The sequence below is a fragment of the Fonsecaea erecta genome (genome assembly GCF_001651985.1).
Source record: "Fonsecaea erecta strain CBS 125763 chromosome Unknown Scaff9, whole genome shotgun sequence".
NCBI lineage: Eukaryota > Fungi > Ascomycota > Eurotiomycetes > Chaetothyriales > Herpotrichiellaceae > Fonsecaea > Fonsecaea erecta.
Window position 1 is genome coordinate 928,276 of NW_017387252.1, and position 20,499 is coordinate 948,774.

Consider the following 20,499-nt stretch of genomic DNA (forward strand, 5'->3'; position numbering starts at 1 on the left):
CGCATGTCTGCTTAATGCCAAATCTCGGTCGTACTTTCCGAAATCGTCATGGCATGATGAATCCTTCGCACGGAAATACCATTTATGCTGAAAGACACTGTAGAGGAGCCATCTCAGCAGGTGCCATGGGTGCCACGGGTGCCGTGCGCACGAACTGGTGGCAACGAGGAAACCAAAACTCATGAAAGGGGGAAATCAACCCAAATCCTTGTACTTCTGCACCCCCGACTGGCAGGAAAATCTCCGAATATCTGGTAATCGCGGGCTAGCGAGGCACACATGGCGAGCCGATCTCGCCTGTTTTGGGACCGCCTGCAGAAACCTCACTAGCCGTGGCTGCCCCGGGCCCTGGGCGAGCAAGGCACCTAAGGCCCCCTACCACCAATCCAGGACAGGCGATGGCACCATCTGACATCAAACAAAAGAGGCGAGGCTTGGTGGCTGTTTCAGATGTGAAAAGCGGACCAGTACTTGTGCACGACCAGCACGAGCGTGGACGTGTCGTCGTTGATATTTTACGAGTGACTGGTCACGAGAAATATACAGAAGAAGAGATGCTATTGGAGGAACATGTACCGTCTCTCACCCTGTCACCGTGGAACACATCCCACATCCACAGTTACAACAACACTGACTGACTCCATCTCTCAGCAACACACTCTGGTACCTTCATACTCGTACTCGTACTCGTAACGACTTACATCATGAGATCTGGGGGGCAGAGGGATAAGTTCTATCTCCCGAGTCCATGCATTCGATGTATGTACGTACTTTTTTTGCACCGACACCTTCGATGTGGCTTGACCGATGGCGTCGTGGGCCGTTCAAGTGGAAATTAGCCGAACTTACCACGACCGCCATCTTCCTCAAAACACCTTTTGTTGATGTCCTGGTTGTGTCCTGGGATGACGAGGTCTGATTTCCCCATCCTCGCCTCGTGCTGGCCCTTCCACGGACTGTCTCGGGCGCTCCGGAAAGAGGAAATGCAGCTGGGAGTTGCATCTCCTCCGTGCCTCCCGAGAGACACGACTGATACTTGCAGGTTGATCCTTTGTCCAAGACAGCTCCTGCAGCCGGGTTTGTTGCCTGGATTGTTCATGGCCTTCCCCCACGTTCAATATTGAACCAAACTTGTGCACTCTGGGAAACAAATTCCAACCAGACAAAGGAGCGTTCATGCCGTCGTCCGCCGCCACTCAAGGAAGCCTTCTCCGTCTCCCCCGATGATGCCAGCTTTGTGTAGCTCCACCAGCTGCCAAGATATGCCTCAGCACGCCACATCTGGGGCCTTTTGAAACCCAGCATGTCCGGCTGCATGGGTCGACTAAGGTGAACTACAATAGTAACACAACCCTCCCATCGACGCAGTGACAAGGCCTCGATTCCTCATCGAACCAATGACTGACCCGCGATAATCGAAATCGATATCGACCACCTAGTGAGGACCCGCCACGGGCAACAGTGGCGGTCATGTCAATTTCGGGCACCTGTCTAGCACAGCACAGGTGACTCTGGAGCCAATAGCCGAACACGCATTGCGCCATCTTCCCGAGTCGAGACTCTCGTTCACCTCAATCCATGGCAGAATACAGGCGAATTTCCATTGGAAACGTCCTCCCGCCAGCCTTGCAGGGAATAGGGAAGCTAATAACCTAGTTAGTCTTCCACGTTGGCACAGCTCCTCAGCTTTGGGAAGAGGGGAGTTCAGGGTCCACGACGGCTATCGAGCCATGCAATCCTTCCTCATGTCGTGATGGTCCACTGTGATGGCTGTCTGTCTTAATAAAAGATGGTGGACGCGGCGACAACGATGGGACGTCCATCAGACCTCCTCCGCCCCAGCTCTCTCTGCCCAGCAGCCGTCTTCGAGATGTCGTCCATCAGAGACACGCCGGCCGGCCAGTTCCTACGTCTGATCGGCTTCAAGTCATGGCTGTACTATCCGGAGGAAGTCACTGGCTTCGAACTACCCAGTTTGCCTTTTGTATCGGAGGAGATCCTACCTCCCTCCTTGAATGACCTTACCGGCGAAAAGGACATCGAGAAGAGTCTCTCCAGCGTCTCGCTCAGACTGGCCACTCCTCCCGATGAAGTCTCGAGCGCCATGTCCCAGAAGGCCCTAACGGATCCCATTGTGGTCTCCTTCACCGACGACGACAGCTGCAACCCACGAAACTGGTCAGCCGCGAAGAAGACGTGGACTGTCACTCTGATCAATGTCTACACCTTTGTTGTCTACTGCACGGCGTCGATTATTACCCCCACTGCTGGCATCATTGTTGAGAAGTTCAATGTCTCGGTGGTTGTTGCTAGTCTCGGTCTATCGATGTATGTCGTTGGTTGTGAGTTGAACCCATTCCCACACTTTGTTCCTTGAGAACCTATTATTGATGGATATGCAGATGGGACAGGCCCGATGTTCTTCTCTCCTCTCAGTGAAGTCCCAACCATAGGACGAAACCCTCCATACCTCTACTCGTTCATCGCCTTTTTCCTCGTCTCCATTGGGCTGGCATTCGTCAACAATTTCCCAGGCTTGATCATCCTGCGTTTCCTCCAGGGCTGGTTCGGCAGTCCTTGTCTGGCCAGCGGTGCCGCCTCCATTGAAGACGTCTATGACATGTACAGCGCGCCTTACGGCTATATCTGGTGGGTGGCCAGCATGTACTGTGGGCCGGCCTTTGGGCCCCTGCTGGCGGGCTACGCTGTCTCGGACAACTGGCGCTGGCCGCTCTACGAAGTGGTTATCATGGGCGGTCTGGTCCTTGTCGTCCTCCCGTTCCTGCCCGAGACATCGCCTCAGACCATCCTCCTCAACAGGGCTAGACGACTTCGCAAGGCCACCGGCAACAACGCCTATAAAGCCCCCTCCGAACTCAAACCTCTCGCCTTTGGCAAGATGCTCCACGAGGCACTCAACAAGCCACTGGAGATCACCGTGAAAGACCCGGCTATCCTGTATGCCTGTGTCTACGGCTCGATCGTCTACGCCACCTACTATTCGTTCTTCGAGGCTTTCCCGCTGGTCTATCTCGGCACCTACCGCATGTCGCTCGGCGGCATGGGACTCATCTTCACCTCTCTCACCGTCGGCTGTATCTGTGGCCTGATAATCTACTACCTGTACATCACACACTACTTTATCCCTCGCGCGCGTGCACATCACGCAGAGCACGGCACCCCCGTCGCACAAGAGCAGTGGCTGCTCCCGGGACTCTTCGGCGTCTGGGGCCCGCCGGTCGGCCTACTGCTGTTCGCGTGGACGGCGCACACCAGTGTCCACTGGATAGTGCCGACGCTGGGCATCAGTATCTTCGCTTTCTCGACCTTCTTCATCTTCCAGGCCCTGATCTGCTACGTGCCGCTGTCCTACCCGCGCTATGTGGCCAGCCTGTTTGCCGCCAATGATTGCGCCCGCTCTCTGCTGGCCGCCGCCTTCGTCCAGTTCTCGCGGCAGATGTACACACGCCTGGGCATCGATAAGGGCGTCACCCTCGTTGCAGCCCTGTCTGTCGTCGGCATCGTCGGCATGTACGGCCTGTACTTCTACGGCGCCAAGCTGAGAGCCCGGAGCAAGTTCACCGGTTGATTTTGCTTCTTTTGTCGGTTCTTTTTCCCCTTCCCCTGCTTGTTCTCTTTTTGTCTTTTTCATTGGTTTGGTTCGCTTGGACAAAAATAATGCTTTGGGATTTCAGTCCAGCACCGACTTCTGATCCTATGGATGGCATGCATGGCGTTGGTGGTATCGATATCCAATATTTTCTCCTTCTTTTTACCTGTTTTAAAGGGGGGAACAACAGGACCTGTCTGCCAGAATAATTGTTTTCTTCTCTAATTCATCGTTGCCTTTTGCCCAAAACTTTGGGCTCTGGTTCAGTTTCCCGGGGGTTGGGGATTCGGCTTTGGGGGTTTCAGCTTATTGTTATATATATCCCCGTCCTATTGCGTCTTTGTCTCCATGTTTTCTTTTCACGTTCCATTAGGCGGGAACCGGAAGATATTTCGAGGACAGGGCCGGGTATGGACGGGAAGGAGAAAGAACGCGGAACAGGAAGAGAAGAATACTTATTCTATAATTTGATCCCATTGGGAAGAAAAGTGTGTAATGAGGCAATGACAATACGAGGGACATCATCATCTGCGGAGTATCGTTTCATTATCATGACCATCATCAACATCACTATCTTCATGGTCATGGTTATGGTCTCGTTGAGAATCATGTTCGCCATGGCCGTACAACCCATATCCCTACATGCACCTACCTACATCTTGATGTACTGGACCATCGGATTCGGCACACGGGATTTCAGTCACCTGTAAGCCCATCGTTTGCAGCGGGACTGTGTTCGCAGCGACAACGGTTGCGTATGCCTCCTCATATATCATGTCCACGTCTTTAATGTTTTCCCATCGGTCTTCGAGATCGTCCTGTAAGAAGCACAGTGAGTCGACCCAGAGATACCGCAGGCAGAGAATCCTAGCAATTTCGATAAAGCCGCAGATTAGATGGGAAAGGGCGTTAATCCGGAGTCGGGGTCGAGTAAAGGTCTTTCTATTCATCCACCCCATCTTTGAAGAGGCGAGGAAGAGTTGCTCCTCCCCACACATAGCTCGGACTAATGCATTTCTCCGTTAATGGAGCGTCTACAGAGCACATCCGTTGTCAAGACAGCCACAGCTTTCTCTTGTGGAGTGGTGTCATCTGAGAGTCAAGGAGAGAGAAAAAGGCAGATCTGTCTCAGGGACTTGCGGTGGCTGCCAAGGTTTGTAATGACAGTCACGCTGGTGCTCCAGAGGCGTTCGAAAGGGGGAGACCCCCTCCCCTTGTATTGATGAATATTATCTAGGTAGCGAGGGTAGGTAGTATACGACGTCCAACGCTCTAATGTAATTGGTGATAATCCTGCATGAGTTCTGATACGTGGGGAGATCGGCAACGGGAGGCCAGCTTCTGGCAGTCAAGATGAGTGAGACCAAGAAGACTTGCCCGTCGGTTCAGATAAAGGCCCCAAAACGGTAAACATGCCACGCGTCATCCCAGGCTGTTGACGCGGCTGTTTCCCGTCGAATATAGCCATCCATATCGGGCCCCAATCGACTCTGATGGCAGGAGGGGGCTTTTTCAAACCACATTCGCCAGCTCCGCTGTGAGATTGCTCAAGAGAAAGTGCTCCTGTTCGTCGTCGCTCGGTGAGTTCGGGGCACAATGGCTTCCACGTTGTGCCAACGCTTCTCGACATTCTTCACGAACCACCCTCGAGCGGCGTGGATGAGAGGAATCGGCCTCGTCGTATTTCTCTTGACGATTCTCTCCACCGTGACAGCTATCACGTATTCTACTTCCAAGGTCGAGACAGTATCGCCCTCTCATTATGCGGTGATCAAGTCGGACTTCGCCGACCCATGCCTGCTGAGTGTGGACGGCATGTTCTACGCGTTTGCAACGCGACCTAAGCCGTCGCTCCATATTCAGGTTGCAAGTGCCAAGGATATATCGGATTGGACTCTGCATGAAGGATATGATGCTCTGCCGACCCTCCCGAAATGGGCCGTACAAGAGGGCGATGCTGCTGTGTGGGCACCAGAAGTGGTGCAGCGGGTAAGTACCAATCATTTCAATGGTCCAGTATCTTGACCCATGGCTTGCCTGTCAAGAGTCTCCTCTATGAGGCCTCGTGGTTCCAATCTTGCTAACGGTGAGCTTAAGCCCGATGGGAGCTTTGTGCTCTATTTCTCTGCATCATGGCACGCCAACAGTCGTTTCCACTGTGTCGGCGCAGCAACCTCTCCCAACGTCACAGGCCCGTACGTCGCACTGGAAGAGCCACTGACCTGTCCCTTTGACCAAGGCGGCGCCATCGACCCCACTTTCATCTACGACCGACGAAAGAACATGTCGTTCGTCGTCTACAAGAACGACGGCAACGCCATTGGATCTGGTGGGGCCTGCAGTAACAGCAACTGGCCGAACACGCCCACGTCGTTTCAGTTCAACATGGTCGACAACGCGGACTATACCACGCGAATTGGTAACGACACCTGGACCCCGGTGGGCAATGCCACGTGGATTCTGTTCAGCGATCGGAGTGACGGGCCCAACGTGGAAAGTCCCCAGATCTTCTACAGGGGCAATGCTCAGGGCAGATTCGCTGCTGCCGAGGATACCTCCGCGTACCATCTGATCTACAACGCCGGTTGTTTCGCGGACGAGTCGTATCGGATCGAACACATTGTCTGCCGCGCCACACAGCTGAACGCGGTATCCACGCAGTGGACTACGCACGACCCCACGTACGTTCCCTTTTTCCGGGACTGCACGTTTGGGGCCATGCAGCCCGACAGCTACAAATCCTGGGGCCAGGCGTTCCTGGGGTTGAAGGACACCATCAACAACCACTACGATGTGGTGTTGAAATCCGGTGTATTCCGACAGCCTGATGGTGTGGGTGTGGAGCTCTACGCACCTGGCGGCCCGGCCGTGATTCAAGATGGTCGATACATGGCGTTCCACGCGGACATTAGCCGGGAATGGTACGAGGGCAAAGTCTGCCCCGGCTGTCGGGTTCGAGCTCTGTTCATCGCCGAATTGGAATATGGCAGGACAGGCACGGGGCTAAAGGTCAAAAGACTGGTTAAACCGAGATGAAGACTAAGGCTTGGGTCGACCAGGGTGGGAGCATCGGGTTGGGAATGCAAAGGGAGGGAGGGAGGGAGTAATTTAGTAAGGCTGGTTGTAGCACTGCACTTTTAGTCTTTTCGAATACCTGTACAGCAGTATTTGGAGCTCCACCAACTGACCGACCGACCCACCCACCAACCGGCTGCAAGCAAGCAAGCAGCCTGTGGCCCTGCTCAGCCTTGGTATTAAGTGCTCTTGCATTTCCTGCATCTCTGCGTATGTGATGTTTTCCCTCGGAGGGGAGAGAGACATTGCCCTCTCTATCTCGTCCCCCCATCTAATATCTGTGTACATGTATACGTACGGGAGAAGACAACAAGCTCAGCAGCAGCAGCAGACAAGCAATTCAGCAAGCAATCCCTTGAGCTCCAGCCTTTGGAGATAGAACGACAGCACACGCCCCATGCGTGGCCTCATGGCCGAAAATCAAAACGGGTAGGCACGCAGGCACCTGGCTCGCTGGGTGGCGGGATCTGCGGTCTTGTACACTAAAAAGGCTGTGCAAGTCGTGAGGCTACTGGGCTCAACCCCACCAACTTTCGTGGGCACTCGAGGACGCTAAAAGTGCAGTGTACAACTGTTAACCGGTGAAGGGGTAAATAATTAGTGATCGAGAGGCTACCCTGGGGAGGCAAAAGTCATCGTCCAATGGAGCCACTCCTGGCTCTCCATCACATGCGCTCGAGGACACTAAAAGTGCAGTGTTTGCTCGATTTATTAGTATCTGATGGTGAGGATCCTTGTTCAAGTCTGGGACGTCGTTGATCTACCGAAACAAAAAACTAGTACGTACTTCCCGAACACCTCCTCCGCCTCAGCGTCGGTTTTCGTGAATCTTCTCATGTCTCGTGCAATCGTTTTTCCTCGTGAACGACTTCCCACAACGAGCACACTCGTACGGCTTCTGACCATTGTGCGCTAATTCATGGTCTCGCAATATAGACCTGCGCACAAAACTCTTGCCACACTGGCCGCAGCCATACTTTGCGTGGCTGGGGGTCGCCGGCTTGATTTCAGTGAAGATCTCAGCCTTCATCTCGACGTCTGCATGAAAGTTGCGCATGTGGCTGTCGAGTTCTTTTTTCGATCCAAACCCCATGTCGCCAATATCGCAATCGGCCGCGACGCATTGGAATGGCCGGTCGTGTCGGATCACATGCATGTCTCTCGTGTGCCCGTCGGTGAAGCCTTCGTGGAAGTAGAAGCAAGTGACTTTCGAGCATCGGAAAACTTTGGAACCGTAACGTGACTTCAGCCTCTGGTGATCTTCCGCCGGCAAGGCTCTGTCCTTGAAGAGCCGTTCCAGGATGTTTCGAATGCCCTCCATCGCTGTTTTAAGCCTGTCCAAACTGATTTCGTTGCGCTTGACAATATCCTTTGACCGGTGCAGCACGATGTGTGCCCACAGGGATTGAAATCCAACTTCGGCGCCGTCAAATACCGTGAGTCGGCGGCGGATCTCGGGCGCCAGCTCGACTTCCAGCTGTGGCGCTTCAGCCACGGCCTGGCTGATCTGAAGGTTGTCCGAACATTCCCGTACCATGTTCTCCACGGCTTCGCAGAGCTCCTGCACCACAGTCTCGTATGCGTCAGATTCGCGATGGTCAACTCGACTGCCTAGTTTATCAAGCATATGGTCGAAGTGGCTCATCCATTTGGCAACCGCATAGTCTGCAAATGCGTAGGATCCCTTGAGCACCTCCTCCTCTTTGTCAATGTCTTGGTCAAAGCAAGGGAAAGCGAGATATTCCAGGCACAAGCTTGCAAGCCGGCATTCCACGGTCAAAAGATCCACGTGCTCTGACTCCGCGATATATCTAACGATTATTAATTCAACCCAAGATCAAACGTCACAAGGGAATTCCAAAGTAATGCTGCCAAGTCTCGAGGATTACAACACGGCTGTACATACCTCTTAGCTGTACCATGAACGAGATTTATACGGTCCCCATAGGCTGTTACCAACGGGCCGCACAGGTCGTGGGCTGTTGCTCGGATCTGATATCTGTGGAAATCGACTTCCTGCTCCTCTCGACAAATTGCCATTGCACCCTGAATCTCGTGCCACTTGAGTGGTCGAGCGGCACATGTCATCCACCCCAGAAACTGTTGCACAATGTCCCATTCGTGATCGCCGAGTCGTAGCTTGATGCGTTCAATGATACGATCATACCTGTCAACATCACACTGTCAGCACAGGCAAACGACGTCTACGCTTGCTGTAGAAGTGTGTACGGACGGTGAACACCCGTAATCTCCCAGCCACAGGAACCGAAGGGGTAGATGCTTACGCTTCCGCCAACTTCTTCGGAAAGCGTTCAGTATCAACTTCACGCTGGAGAAGATGAAGGTTGGGTTGTTTATGAAGGTGTTCCATAACCAGTTTGGCGAACAAAAATTGACCTTTTAGGATCAGTGAGCCAGTCCCCATCAGCAACAGAGTATCCGTACCTGCTGCATTCCGGCATGTGTGATCCTCTAGTCGAGTTGACGTATCATCATCAAGTTCAAACTTCTGCTGAATCCTGGCTGTCCATGCTTTCACAAAGGTGCGAATGTCTTGGCTGTTATCGTCGCGTTTGATCGGAAACTCTTCCGCAGACGATACAAATCTTCTGATATCAGGCTCTTCCTGACTGACGATGAGGACACGAAGCCTTGACGTCTCTATAAGGTCAATTCGGTTGACCAGGGAGGTGAGAAACGGCAATATCGACCTCCGCTCCTCTGGTCGGCATTCGTCCAAACCGTCGAGGATTATATATTGGCGCTGTTGTTCTTTGGAAATGGTCTCGAACAGACTCTTTGCGGTTTTTTCGTACGTCAGGACGGGTTCACCGCTGTGTGCCCGCTTTTCATCAAAATAAGGCACGAGATCCGGATACCAACCGATTTGCTGGGCGAGAAGACCTTTGAGGATTGAGACACATGTGATGGTGGTATCGTCGTCATGTCTGCAATAGAAGTATGCTGTCTGGCTGTTCGGTTGTTTTTGGCAAGCTTCAATAATGATCGATGCCAATACTGTTTTCCCTAATCCGATTCAGCTGGTATCAATCAGAAAGGTGGCTTCCTCACCTGCTCCTGGAATGCCGTGCACCCATAGCATTGAAGACCGGGGGAGATCGTCCGAGAGCCAGGAGGACACTTTTTCATTCTGTATAATCCAGAGTCCCGTCTGAGCATAGTCCCTGCGATCTCTCTGAGCCCTTTCGTGGGAGTCGTAAGTACTATTTCCTGCGATCCACTCACATATCGCGGACCGCTGCCTTTTTCTACGAGCTTCTTGTTCGCCCTCCAGTAACCCGCGTGTAAACTGCATCTCCAACTCCAGCGCCTGGATTTCTTTGAGTACCTCCGTGTGATGTGCTTCATGCTGACGGGCTTGTAGCAGGATGAATTGCGATTCAACCAAACGTCTATGCCGAGCGAGGTTTCGAAGAATTCCATCAAACTTTGCCTTGAAGTCACTCCATGATGATCGAAAAAGCTGTCGCCAGGCTCGCGGAATATCAGTCAGGGAGAATCGTGGGTGATGTACTTTTGCTCACCTGGACGGCTAAGAAAGCGGATTGCGGGCAGGTGAAACTCGAGAATGTCCTTATACATCAAGGCGAGTACTCTTTGCGTCTCCGGGTATTGTATGAAAACAGGCTCGTACTGCGCGAGCAGGGGCAATGCTTCTCCAATTTGCTCGTAGGCATCCAATATCTGATCGAGGGTATCTGCCCAGGTACTTGACACCTGGAGGAGGAATTTCAGCGGGCCCCAGAGGTAGCCAACGTATTGACTAGAATTGGTGAAGACTTCAATCACTCTGCCAAATTGCTCTATTGCCTCCAGGAATCGCCGAATTCGAGTCAAGTTGCGTAGTTCCCGCTGTGCTTCTTGACGCTTCTGTATATCTTCTAATGCATCCTCAACGTTCTTGAGAGATGTACACTCGAAGCCGCGTAATTGCTTCCCGTCAAGACGATTTTTGAACTTCCTCAACTCATCTTCGAAAATCCTAGACGCAGCCGAAGGGGCGGGTGTTGCAGCAGCCATTGCGTACAACGAGGATATGGCGGGCAAAGAGATTAGCCCGATCGATGGTATTTTCCCAGTTTTTCAGGCCATTTCTTGCTCAGTATCCCTGATCTCTTCAAACCAGGCGCCGTATGTCTCGAAGGGTCTCAAAAGATGCGGAAACGAGCACATGAGCGAATTGTTGCGCATCAAGCCCAGGTCTTTGATGCATTGGATCGTTCGGAGAAGGACCACTATGGCTCGGAGAGTCATGTCGAGCAGGAGCACGATCAGGCTGACGGAGCAAGGCGCAGGTACAGGCGCCGAAAGGCAGACTCGCCCGCAAGCGAAAGGCGTCCACGGTGAGGCTGAGTGGCCCAACGCCATGGCTGCATATTGTGCAGCCTCGCCACCCCCTTAAACATTCTGGACACCGGCATGGGCAGGTTCTTCACTTGTATAGAGGTGTTGGAAACGGATGCAGCAGCACCCACGAACATTCGTACCATTACCGCAGTTGTTTACAAGAGAAAGCTCGGCCTAAGGGCGCCTGCAGAATGACATCATTCAAACGAACCGCCGACTACCTCGATGACTTTGAATATGCCGCCGACCTCGACGACCCCTTCTCGTCTCAATCTTATTCCTCACAGCAGTCACACAGCTTCGATGACGGCTCATCACCAGATCTCGATGTTGGTGCTCGTGATTGGAACCATGTCTGGAACGAATTAATTGGAGATCCAAGCTACCAGTCCGGCATCTACTATGCGGACGAGGACCTCACAGCAAACAATTTCTTTCCTGCTATCCACAATGTGCAGGACAACATCGAATCTTTGTTAGTGAAAGACTTTGGAATACCTCTCTTTGAAAATGCAGATGGACTGCAAATAGACCAGGGAGACACGGTCGGTCAGCCGCAAAACGATTTCAATCGGTGCTATGGCATGGTCAGTGAATTTGCCCGCTCTGGAAACGTTCGCTCTCTCAACTCCTTCTCTGATATTTCCTGTGCAGATTCACCGTGCCAAATCTAAGCTTCAGGGGGTTATGTCAGACGTGTCACGAGCTCTGAGGGAACAGGGATGTCAGGCTGGGACACATTTTATCCTGGACGTTATTTGCGTTCACGATGAGCTTTATGTCTGCATTCCAGGTGGCATGCGGATTGCAAATCTCAACGTCCACTTGACCGTAGCACTGGTGGAGCAGGTCAAAGCACGAACGATCCGACTTGAAGCTCTCGTCCACCGAAGGACGATATTCGAGTAAGTTCCCCACCTAAGCGTGCGGGAAATGCAGTCTGAAGATACAGGATCAAGTGACAGTGGCTTCGTTGCTGCGCCCGCACTTTCCATCCGTCCAATATGTAGAATCGGCCGTCCCTATCACGTTAGCGTTGCGTGAGTTTACGAGACTAGGCTGACTTATCCAGAGATATCGGAGCTGCCACAAAAGCAAAGGAGGCGGTCACAACCATCAATATTAACGTCTATGGGACTGAAGAATCACAAGACTCCGTTGGACGCCATTTATCTGTGAATAAAATATGGCTACAACGACCTGATTGGATAAGGCCGAATTCTACATATGACAATCCGCACGTCTTCAAGTTTGGCACGGGCCAGCATCAGAGTGAACTGGAGATACCTAGCCAAATTCAACAGACCTCTGGAACTTCAGAATTCCAAGGCTCGGTTGAGCAGATGTACTCGATGCTGACGCGCGACTCGCATCTCAAGGGCTTAGCTGGTGATGCTCGCCTTCGCACCCCGCTTCTTCACCACCAGGAGAAGGCGCTTGATTTCATGATACAACGAGAGACAGGTCCTATTGCAGTGGAATTTCAGCTATGGGAGGCCACAACTGTTGAAACGGAGCCCTGGTACCGCCACAAAATCACAGGGATACGATCTCGGACTGTCCCAGCTGAAGAAGGTGGTGGGATTTTGGCCGATGAAATGGGCATGGGGAAAACCCTCTCGATGTTGGCTTTGATTGTTCGGACTCTGGATGAGGCAACGAAGTGGTCGAACGAACCTGATGTTCACATTGCAGAGGAAATCCTGCCCACCAAAATTCTTTCGAGGGCGACATTGGTTGTTGTGCCCTCTCCACTACTACTGGATACTTGGGAAGGTGAGATCCTGAGTCACGTCAACCTGCCATTGAAGATCCTGAAGTATCACGGCTCTGCGAGAACCAATGACCCGAGAGTCATGGCCGATTCCGACATTGTCTTGACCACTTACCATACGATCATCGCCGACAAGCACAGATCGGATCCTGCCACCGAGATCGCTTGGTATCGCATCGTCCTGGACGAGGCACACTTCATCCGGAGAAATTCCACCTTTCTACACAAAGGAGTTGCCGAGCTCGACGCAAAATTTCGCTGGTGTCTGACCGGCACGCCTATACAAAACACCCTGGATGACATCGGCTCACTGTTCGCTTTCATCAAGATCTTTCCGTTTGACAGACTGGGAGTCTTCCGCAAATACATCACGGCCCCGTTCAACGAAGGGGGAATTCGGCGCCTGGAGGGCCAACAGAATCTGGTCCGACTGTTCGATTCAATCTGCATCCGACGTACCAAGGAACATCTGAACTTAACTGTCCCTGTTGAGACGCCACGCAAAGTCTGGTTTTCTCCTGAAGAGCGCGAGCAGTACAAAAAGACGAAGGAGGACATGAAACGAGCATTGCAGCATCTCGTAGGGGCATCCGAGAGCCGGAGCAGATTCAGCATGTTCCAAGCTCAGCTACAACTACGACTCCTCTGCAACCACGGGACTTTCCAGCATCAGTTCCACTGGGCCAGAAGTAGGAACACCCGGGATGCTAGAGAAGATGCGCTAACCTCTGCGGGCACCGACGGCGAGGTCAAGTGTTCGGCCTGTGAACAGACTGTGCACGCGATGCTCTCCAACCGGGCCTCCGGCCTGTCCGACCAGTGTGCACATGTTTTGTGCGCAGAGTGCAAAGAGGGCACAGGCGACGGCTGTCCTGTGTGTGAGGCGACATTCCGACCTCTGAAACATCACCGCCACCACACAACCGCCGGAGAGATATCACAGTCGCGCTTACACGAAGGCGGCCTCCGCCCCAAGGGTTACTCGTCGAAAATGGTCGCCCTGACCGAAGACCTGACGAGCGCCGCCGCCGCCGGCGACAAGAGCATCGTCTTTTCGTGCTGGACGACAACGCTGGACCTGATCGGCCAGCATCTGCACGCGGCGGGGATCGCGTTCGCGCGCATCGACGGCGAGCACTCGGTCGAGCACCGGCAAGCCGTGCTGGCATGCTTCGAGAGGGATCCGTGCATCCCCGTACTGATCATGACCACGGGCGTGGGCGCCTTCGGTCTGAGCATCATCGTCGCGAACCGCGTCTTCCTCGTCGAGCCGCAGTGGAACCCCAGTGTCGAGGCCCAGGCCATCGGCCGCACCATCCGCATCGGCCAGCAGAAGGCCGTCGTGGTCACGCGCTACGTCGTCGAGAACTCGGTCGAGGAAGACATCCAGGTGCTACAGCAGCGCAAGCGCGGCATCGCAAAGATGACCACCAAAGACCTGAAGCCGGCGCTGGCGGACACGTACATCAAGTCTGAGTACAGGGCGTTCGATTGACCCTCGAACGGGCCCCCCCTTGCTGGGGAGAGGACACAGAATGAGCGAAACACAAGGTCAGTGGTTAAGTAGGGAGGGAGAATCAATGTCCATTATATATATCCTTCCCTCTCGTGTCCCGCTCTTCTAATACCTGATATGTTCACTATATACGCACGTGACTGACACTTGGCTCGCAACTCTCTGCACAAGGAATGCAATAATAACAATAGAGCCAACTTCCTGCCGCAAATACCCCGAATTCTGAAGCGTCTAATGTACTAGGATCGAACGGGAACGGGAAGGTTTTTTAAACTTGGGTTGTGAGCCAGGTCCCGCACGTTCAGAGCTTTGTACGACATTCCTTCGGCCGGAGCTCCAAGATGGTTGTTTGTGCAAAGGGGGGGATTTCTCCATACTTTTGATCAATGACCCTTTCAAGAAAGACAAATGACACGGAAAGAAATTGGTGCTGGCTCGAACAGCGAGCCATGTGCCTAGCGGAACGATAGACACAGAAAGCATGCTGCTCATCGGTGGCAGCATGATGGACACCGAATGAGTTCAACAAGGGCAGGAATCCCCCGACTGTGTGGAGGCAAGAAATTCTCAACCTGACGGCTAAATGATTTGTCTCAGAGCAGACTGCGGTGCGGCATGGCTTTCGGGAATCGCTGCTCACGCGACTCGATCAAAGCCCCAGCAGAAAAGAAGCGAACGTTGATTCGACACCAATAATAATCATCCAGGGTCTCTCAACAGGCGAAGGTGGCTCCAGTCCCGCCAGTGCCAGTCTCGACGTGTCATTACAATCTCACAACGATGGGCTTTCGAGGTTGAGGCGACATTCGGGGAATGACGAGGGGCCGTGGATCATGGTCGACCAGTGCCCCCTTACAGTCATTCAAGCAGTCAGTCAGCCTTGGTTATCGCGGCCAGCCCACGTCGACTGACTCAGTCTTGGTCGGTAGTGGATGCGACGTAATTTTTTCTCGCTTTCCAACGGCGTAACTAGGTTTGTGTGCCCACTGTAATCCGTACAGCCGGTCATCGCGACTACCGACACAAGCCTCCGACTGCCGAATCCTGGTGCTTGAAGGCCAAATCTTGCTCTTTGGGGGACTTTGTTCTTGTCGGCTTCCCCATTGCACAGGACGGAGACACAGGACGGAGACAGGACGATGTGGAGTTTCAGGATGCTTCGGTGGTGCGCGTTTCACCGTCTTTTTGGGGCATAAGACCCCATGTGTGTGCTCACGCTGAGCCATCGGGGTTTAATCCTGTGACCAACTTGCGAGAAAGATTGACTGCAACGGACAGCCAACTCAGTTTTGTAATTGCTGCACACAGGTGTACTTCAAGGTTGCGATATGTAAAGTTTTGTCCTGGATGAGATATTTTGTTTTCACCCGAAGCAGCTCGCCACGCGAGCTCGTTTTTAATCTTGGTTGTCCAAGAAGTCGAGCTGAAGCACTATCCTAACTTTCTTGCAGGAATGGGGCTGCAACTTTGGTGTGGACTTCTGCTCCGCTCCGGCAGTACAACGGCAAGGTAAGAGAGTCGCCTCGCTTTCTACCGGCGTTATGCCGTCTGTCTTGCTAGGGAGCCAGAGTTCTGCTCGAGAGAGCGTGAAGGAGGTTGCGGTTACGCAAGCAATTGCTCCTTGCCGCCATTGTCCCTTTCCCTGCATAGAGATTAGTGTTCGACTCACTCCCTGGCATGCAGACTGTTGTTCTGAACCCGGGTGCGCGGGACCAAATCCGAACCAAACATTCCGTCGAGACAAAGGGTCAATGGTACGTGGAGCCAGTAGAGGAATCGACCAACTCTGTCTCTCAGGATGGGACCACCAGCAGACCGACTTGCACATTTCCCGGTGTGGGCGGTCAATGATGCAGCACCGGTCTCCATTGTCGCCTTTTCATGAATCGAGTTGGCTCGCAAAACCACCTTCGGTATCGATATCGAGCCAGTGCCACAGACAGCATCCCCTATCCTTTCATGGATTGAGAGTGCAACCGTGGACTCCTGTTCATCTGAGGCCAGAATTTCCCTTACTGGGCTGAACGCCAAGGCACGGCATTCAAGCGATCGATCCCTTCCGCATGCTCCAACCATCCGGCGATCCGACCATGAGACTAGAAGACAGTCGAACCACGGTTCATAGAATGAGGTAAGTTGAACGGTCTGCTACGGTAATCGGGGTCAACCCGGGAGTCGGACGGCCTCTCGGTGGGATGCCAACAGCTGTGCAGCCCGACAATCGAGGTATTGAGTGGCAAGTCGCTTTTCGGTGCGGTAGTCGGCCATTGATCTGATTCGTTTAGAGCGCAAGGCTCCGGTATCGACTCACGGCTCGTGTTGTAATTGTGTGTAAATGACAGTATCCTTGTCAGATATCACTTCGGACTGACGACAAGGACATCTCTAGGTTGAGCGGACACTCGAAGCCTTGCACGATGATGGGACGGGTCCCTTGGCCACGCAGTAGGGGCGAACCCAACAAGGTGAATTCCGAGGACTTCGTATGCCGTTATATGGTTCCCACAAATACTGGCAGATTCTCTTGTCTGCTTTTGAGAAACATAATTCTTTCTTTCTTCCGCTGGCAAGCCTTTCGAAGACCCATTTTTCAAGCCATTGACCTCTTCTCAAGCCATTCGTTTGCTCTTTCGATCTCAGCGATGCCTTCCACGAACGATAATAGTTCCGTCTCGGGCGAAGTGAAAGAGCAAGATCACGCGGCGCAGGTAGACCTCGCGGTCAAGGAAACGCAACAAACGACCGTCGGGACACGTCTAAAACAACACCTGACAAGCCATGTCGAAGTCAACATCCTCGCCGAGACCGAACTCCTAATCCTCACCTTCTGTACGGGAATGCAAGACGCGACGACCTTCCCTGACTATCATTGCTTTGCCTCCAACCAGACAGGCAACACGGTCATGCTGGCAGTGGCCATCCTCCTCCCGGACCTAACTGACAAGTTGTTCCGGACGGAAAATATCGGAGTTGCTTTGGGTTTCTTTCTGGCCGCAGGATGGATAACAGGTCAAGTTGGTCACATCGTTGGGCCGCGATCTCGTCTTTGGATCGTGTTTTGCAACTTGATCCAGAGTATACTGGTCTTCATTGCGGCTGCAATTCAATACGCTTATGGCATTGAGCTGGAAGGCACAAGAACCATGGTGGTTATCGGCTTGCTAGCTTTCGCGGCCGGCAGCCAAGTCGTCTTATCGAGAGCATTGGCAATCACTGAAATCAGCACAGCGATGGCGACGGCGGCATGGGTTGACCTGCTAACGGATCCTCGTCTGCTCACGGCAAAGAATCGCCCTCGGAACCGTCGAGTCAGCTTTCTTGTAGCCCTTGTGGCCGGCGCTTTCTTTGGCGCGGGCATATACAGGGGTATAGGCACGGCAACTTCGGTCTTGTTTTCAGCAATTGGGAAACTCATAGTGACCTTCATGTTCTTACTCAACAAAGGAGAGAAGGCACCGCAGTCCCGGAGTATCGTGTGACAATCATGAATGCACCATGCTGCCGTGGCTTGGCTTTGATGTGGTAGCATCGTTGAGGATCGTATGTTGACATTATTGCTAGCGAAGGCGCAGATTGGTTTTGATAATATGAGGAGCAAGCCGTTGTCGACGATGTTGAGATTAGATTGGAAAAATATCGGCTAGAAGTAATCATCGTCTAGATCTTGCGAAAATCCATATGTTTCTAACGTTTCGGGCCACCCCATCCAAGGATTAAAGGCGAGGCGCATACCATCCAGCCACTGGCTCTGATCCTCTTGAGCGTGGTTCGTTGGTTCGTTGCTTACGCCTTCGATGATTCCATCTGGTTGCTTGGCCTGTGCCGGTGGGGTCGGCTCAGGGACACTCTGAGAAAGGAGGATTTGAGGATTTGGTTTGACGGTCATAGTATTTCTTAGCTGACGCTGGCGTTGCGATCTCAAGGAAGCGGTCGAATTGCCGTTAAGATTATTGTCCCGGGGTGGTGCAGGACTGGTCACTTCATTGCTGTCGTCAACAAAATCCGCTCGGCCTATTAGACTGTGGATCGCGAGGCGTTGTCTGGTCCTAGCTTCATCTGCGAGTCTTGATAAGTGGTCCTCCAGTACCTCTTCGGGCTGAGGTAGTTGTATGCCAGCGCTGGTGCTCTGAGACGAATGGCGCGCGATGAGCATCTCGAGTTCTTTCTTCATCGGCTCCACCACGGGAGAGGTACGGAAAAACCTGTTCATGATAGACTGACAAAAGCGGGCCTTTTCCAGAGCCGCAGGCATGCTCAGGCTTTGGGTGACAACATCTGTTTGAGCGCTAAAGAGGATGATTCTAGCGCTATGGTACGCGCAAATCGCCGTGTCAAAGTCAATGGTCAGGACCTTGCATTGCTCTGAGAATGCTGCAAAGATCTGGACAATTGACAATGCGTGGTTCAAACACAGAGTACGCCTTCGGAGAATATCCTCACGGTTGATGCCTTCCATGGCCGTCGGAGGGGCAGCCTCTCGGTACCCTGTCAAAAAGATTCGATACAAATCAGTATATGCTTGGTGCCAACATTCGTGTACCATGAGGATTCTGGCTGGTCTTTCACAGTAGGAGAAGATCTTAGAGTTGTATCGATCAGAGTCGGCAAGGCTGCGGTATAAGTGCTGCAATTCATCTTCAAATCGCCGAACCGTATGCATGAGCTCCCCCGGAGGAACCACTGAGGACGCAAGCCGGCGAGTCAGTCTGCATCAGTCAGTGTAGAACGGCGAATTCAACGGCTTACGGCATACCTCATGATGTCTGTTCTTATGGCCGCCAGCCTTATGCATGCAGCATAGGTGCCAATGCGCTCAGGTCTGTCGAAAGAGATTGCCCTCAATGGGGCTGTTTCCACCGGCGCATCCTGTTCGAATGCCGTCTCCGGACATGGAAGTTGAAGGAAGACGTTCTCTGGCGGGCACGTCTCGAATTCGCGCAGGCCGACAGAGAAATTGCCATCGAGGGCGAAACATGACCACATCAGCCGCCGACGGACTTCTTGGGCCAGAAAACGCAGTTCAGGGCGTTCATAGTTCAATCGAAGCGCAACAGCAGATCGGCCAGCCAGTGCAGCAAGCATAAAAGCTCTCGAGAAGTGACCTACTTCCACCCTGTATCGCACAACTAAGATAAGGGCCTGAAGTCGAGAAGTGGAAGGACATTCCAAGTTCTCCAGGAGGAAGTCTTCGGCTCTCTGAGCCCATTGGGCACTCAGTTCCCGAGCGTATGGCTCGATCTTGAGACGTTGACTCGTCACTGCACAGATTGCCAATGTCAAACAGTCTTCGATCGTCCCTTCGTGGCATCTTTGCATCACCGATCGTTTGTGCAAGAACGCATACCAGGGCAGCGCGTAGATGTGCTGAAAATAGGCCTCGATCAAAGAAACGACTTCCTGACGGTCTGGCAAAGCACCTTCATTCGACAGAAGAGTATGGCCACTTTCGGTGGTCGACTGCTCGAAATGAGATGGAAATTGCAACTGATTTTCAGGGCGCTGCGACACGGCCGGTGACGGTAAGCTAGAAGTCTGTGGCGTCCGATGCGGCCGCTTGAGAGCAGGATAAACGCAAGGTCGATTTCTTCGAAGACAGTTGGAACACGCAGGAGACTCTCCGCCACATCGGATTTTCTGGGAACGACATTCTGTGCAGGCGCGAATCCCGCGTCTTCGCTCCAGCTGAACGAGGGATTGGTCGCCTGAGGGCGAGTCGCCCGAGACACCAGCCTCTCTTGGTTGAAATGAACAGTCAAACCTCAGGCGTTCGCAATTGCGACAACAATTAGGACGTCCGTCGCAACGAACCTGCCACGCAAATTCAGCCACTGGCTAAAAACCCACACTGCCTGGAGCGATCTGTTCGGTGCTTACCTTCCGAGCACGACATTGCATACAAGTGGTCTTGGACTTCCTCGAAGTCGGCGTCATTTCATCCATCTTGTGTCGCACTCGTCTCAGCAGAAATTGTTGCCAGCGACGCAGGCAACATCATGCGAGACCCTAAATATTGTCCAAGGATGAACCACAGGGTGATGTTTCGGTCAGACGGGGGCACAGCGCTTTTGTTGAACAAAGGTCGCGGAGGCGTGATTGGAAGACCCGATTTTTGAAGTTCGAACCCACCGCGGCGTGGGTAGATATGATTTTCCGTAG

General features: G+C 52.9%; 6 protein-coding genes across 6 annotated transcripts; 4 read left to right on the plus strand and 2 right to left on the minus strand.

Annotated features, from left to right (window-relative positions):
• Positions 1-1,870: 1,870 nt before the first annotated feature.
• Positions 1,871-3,589, plus strand: AYL99_09558 (hypothetical protein; the record flags this gene model as incomplete). The annotated part of the gene is made up of 2 exons (XM_018841065.1): positions 1,871-2,342; positions 2,403-3,589. The coding sequence occupies 2 exons, from the start codon at positions 1,871-1,873 to the stop codon at positions 3,587-3,589; spliced, it is 1,659 nt and encodes a 552-aa protein (XP_018689746.1).
• Positions 3,590-5,206: 1,617 nt separating this feature from the next.
• AYL99_09559 (hypothetical protein) lies at positions 5,207-6,646 on the plus strand (the record flags this gene model as incomplete). The annotated part of the gene is made up of 2 exons (XM_018841066.1): positions 5,207-5,599; positions 5,708-6,646. The coding sequence occupies 2 exons, from the start codon at positions 5,207-5,209 to the stop codon at positions 6,644-6,646; spliced, it is 1,332 nt and encodes a 443-aa protein (XP_018689747.1).
• Positions 6,647-7,493: 847 nt separating this feature from the next.
• Positions 7,494-10,726, minus strand: AYL99_09560 (hypothetical protein; the record flags this gene model as incomplete). Its single annotated transcript, XM_018841067.1, has 6 exons — positions 7,494-8,496; positions 8,592-8,852; positions 8,971-9,082; positions 9,131-9,712; positions 9,758-10,180; positions 10,231-10,726. The coding sequence occupies 6 exons, from the start codon at positions 10,724-10,726 to the stop codon at positions 7,494-7,496; spliced, it is 2,877 nt and encodes a 958-aa protein (XP_018689748.1).
• Positions 10,727-11,244: 518 nt separating this feature from the next.
• On the plus strand, positions 11,245-14,322 carry AYL99_09561 (hypothetical protein; the record flags this gene model as incomplete). Its single annotated transcript, XM_018841068.1, has 3 exons — positions 11,245-11,640; positions 11,708-11,958; positions 12,126-14,322. The coding sequence occupies 3 exons, from the start codon at positions 11,245-11,247 to the stop codon at positions 14,320-14,322; spliced, it is 2,844 nt and encodes a 947-aa protein (XP_018689749.1).
• Positions 14,323-16,985: 2,663 nt separating this feature from the next.
• AYL99_09562 (hypothetical protein) lies at positions 16,986-17,822 on the plus strand (the record flags this gene model as incomplete). The annotated part of the gene is made up of 1 exon (XM_018841069.1): positions 16,986-17,822. The coding sequence occupies one exon, from the start codon at positions 16,986-16,988 to the stop codon at positions 17,820-17,822; it is 837 nt and encodes a 278-aa protein (XP_018689750.1).
• Positions 17,823-17,983: 161 nt separating this feature from the next.
• On the minus strand, positions 17,984-20,283 carry AYL99_09563 (hypothetical protein; the record flags this gene model as incomplete). Its single annotated transcript, XM_018841070.1, has 3 exons — positions 17,984-19,049; positions 19,097-19,800; positions 20,218-20,283. 3 exons carry the CDS (start codon positions 20,281-20,283, stop codon positions 17,984-17,986), a joined length of 1,836 nt encoding a protein of 611 aa, XP_018689751.1.
• Between the last annotated feature and the right edge of the window lie 216 nt (positions 20,284-20,499).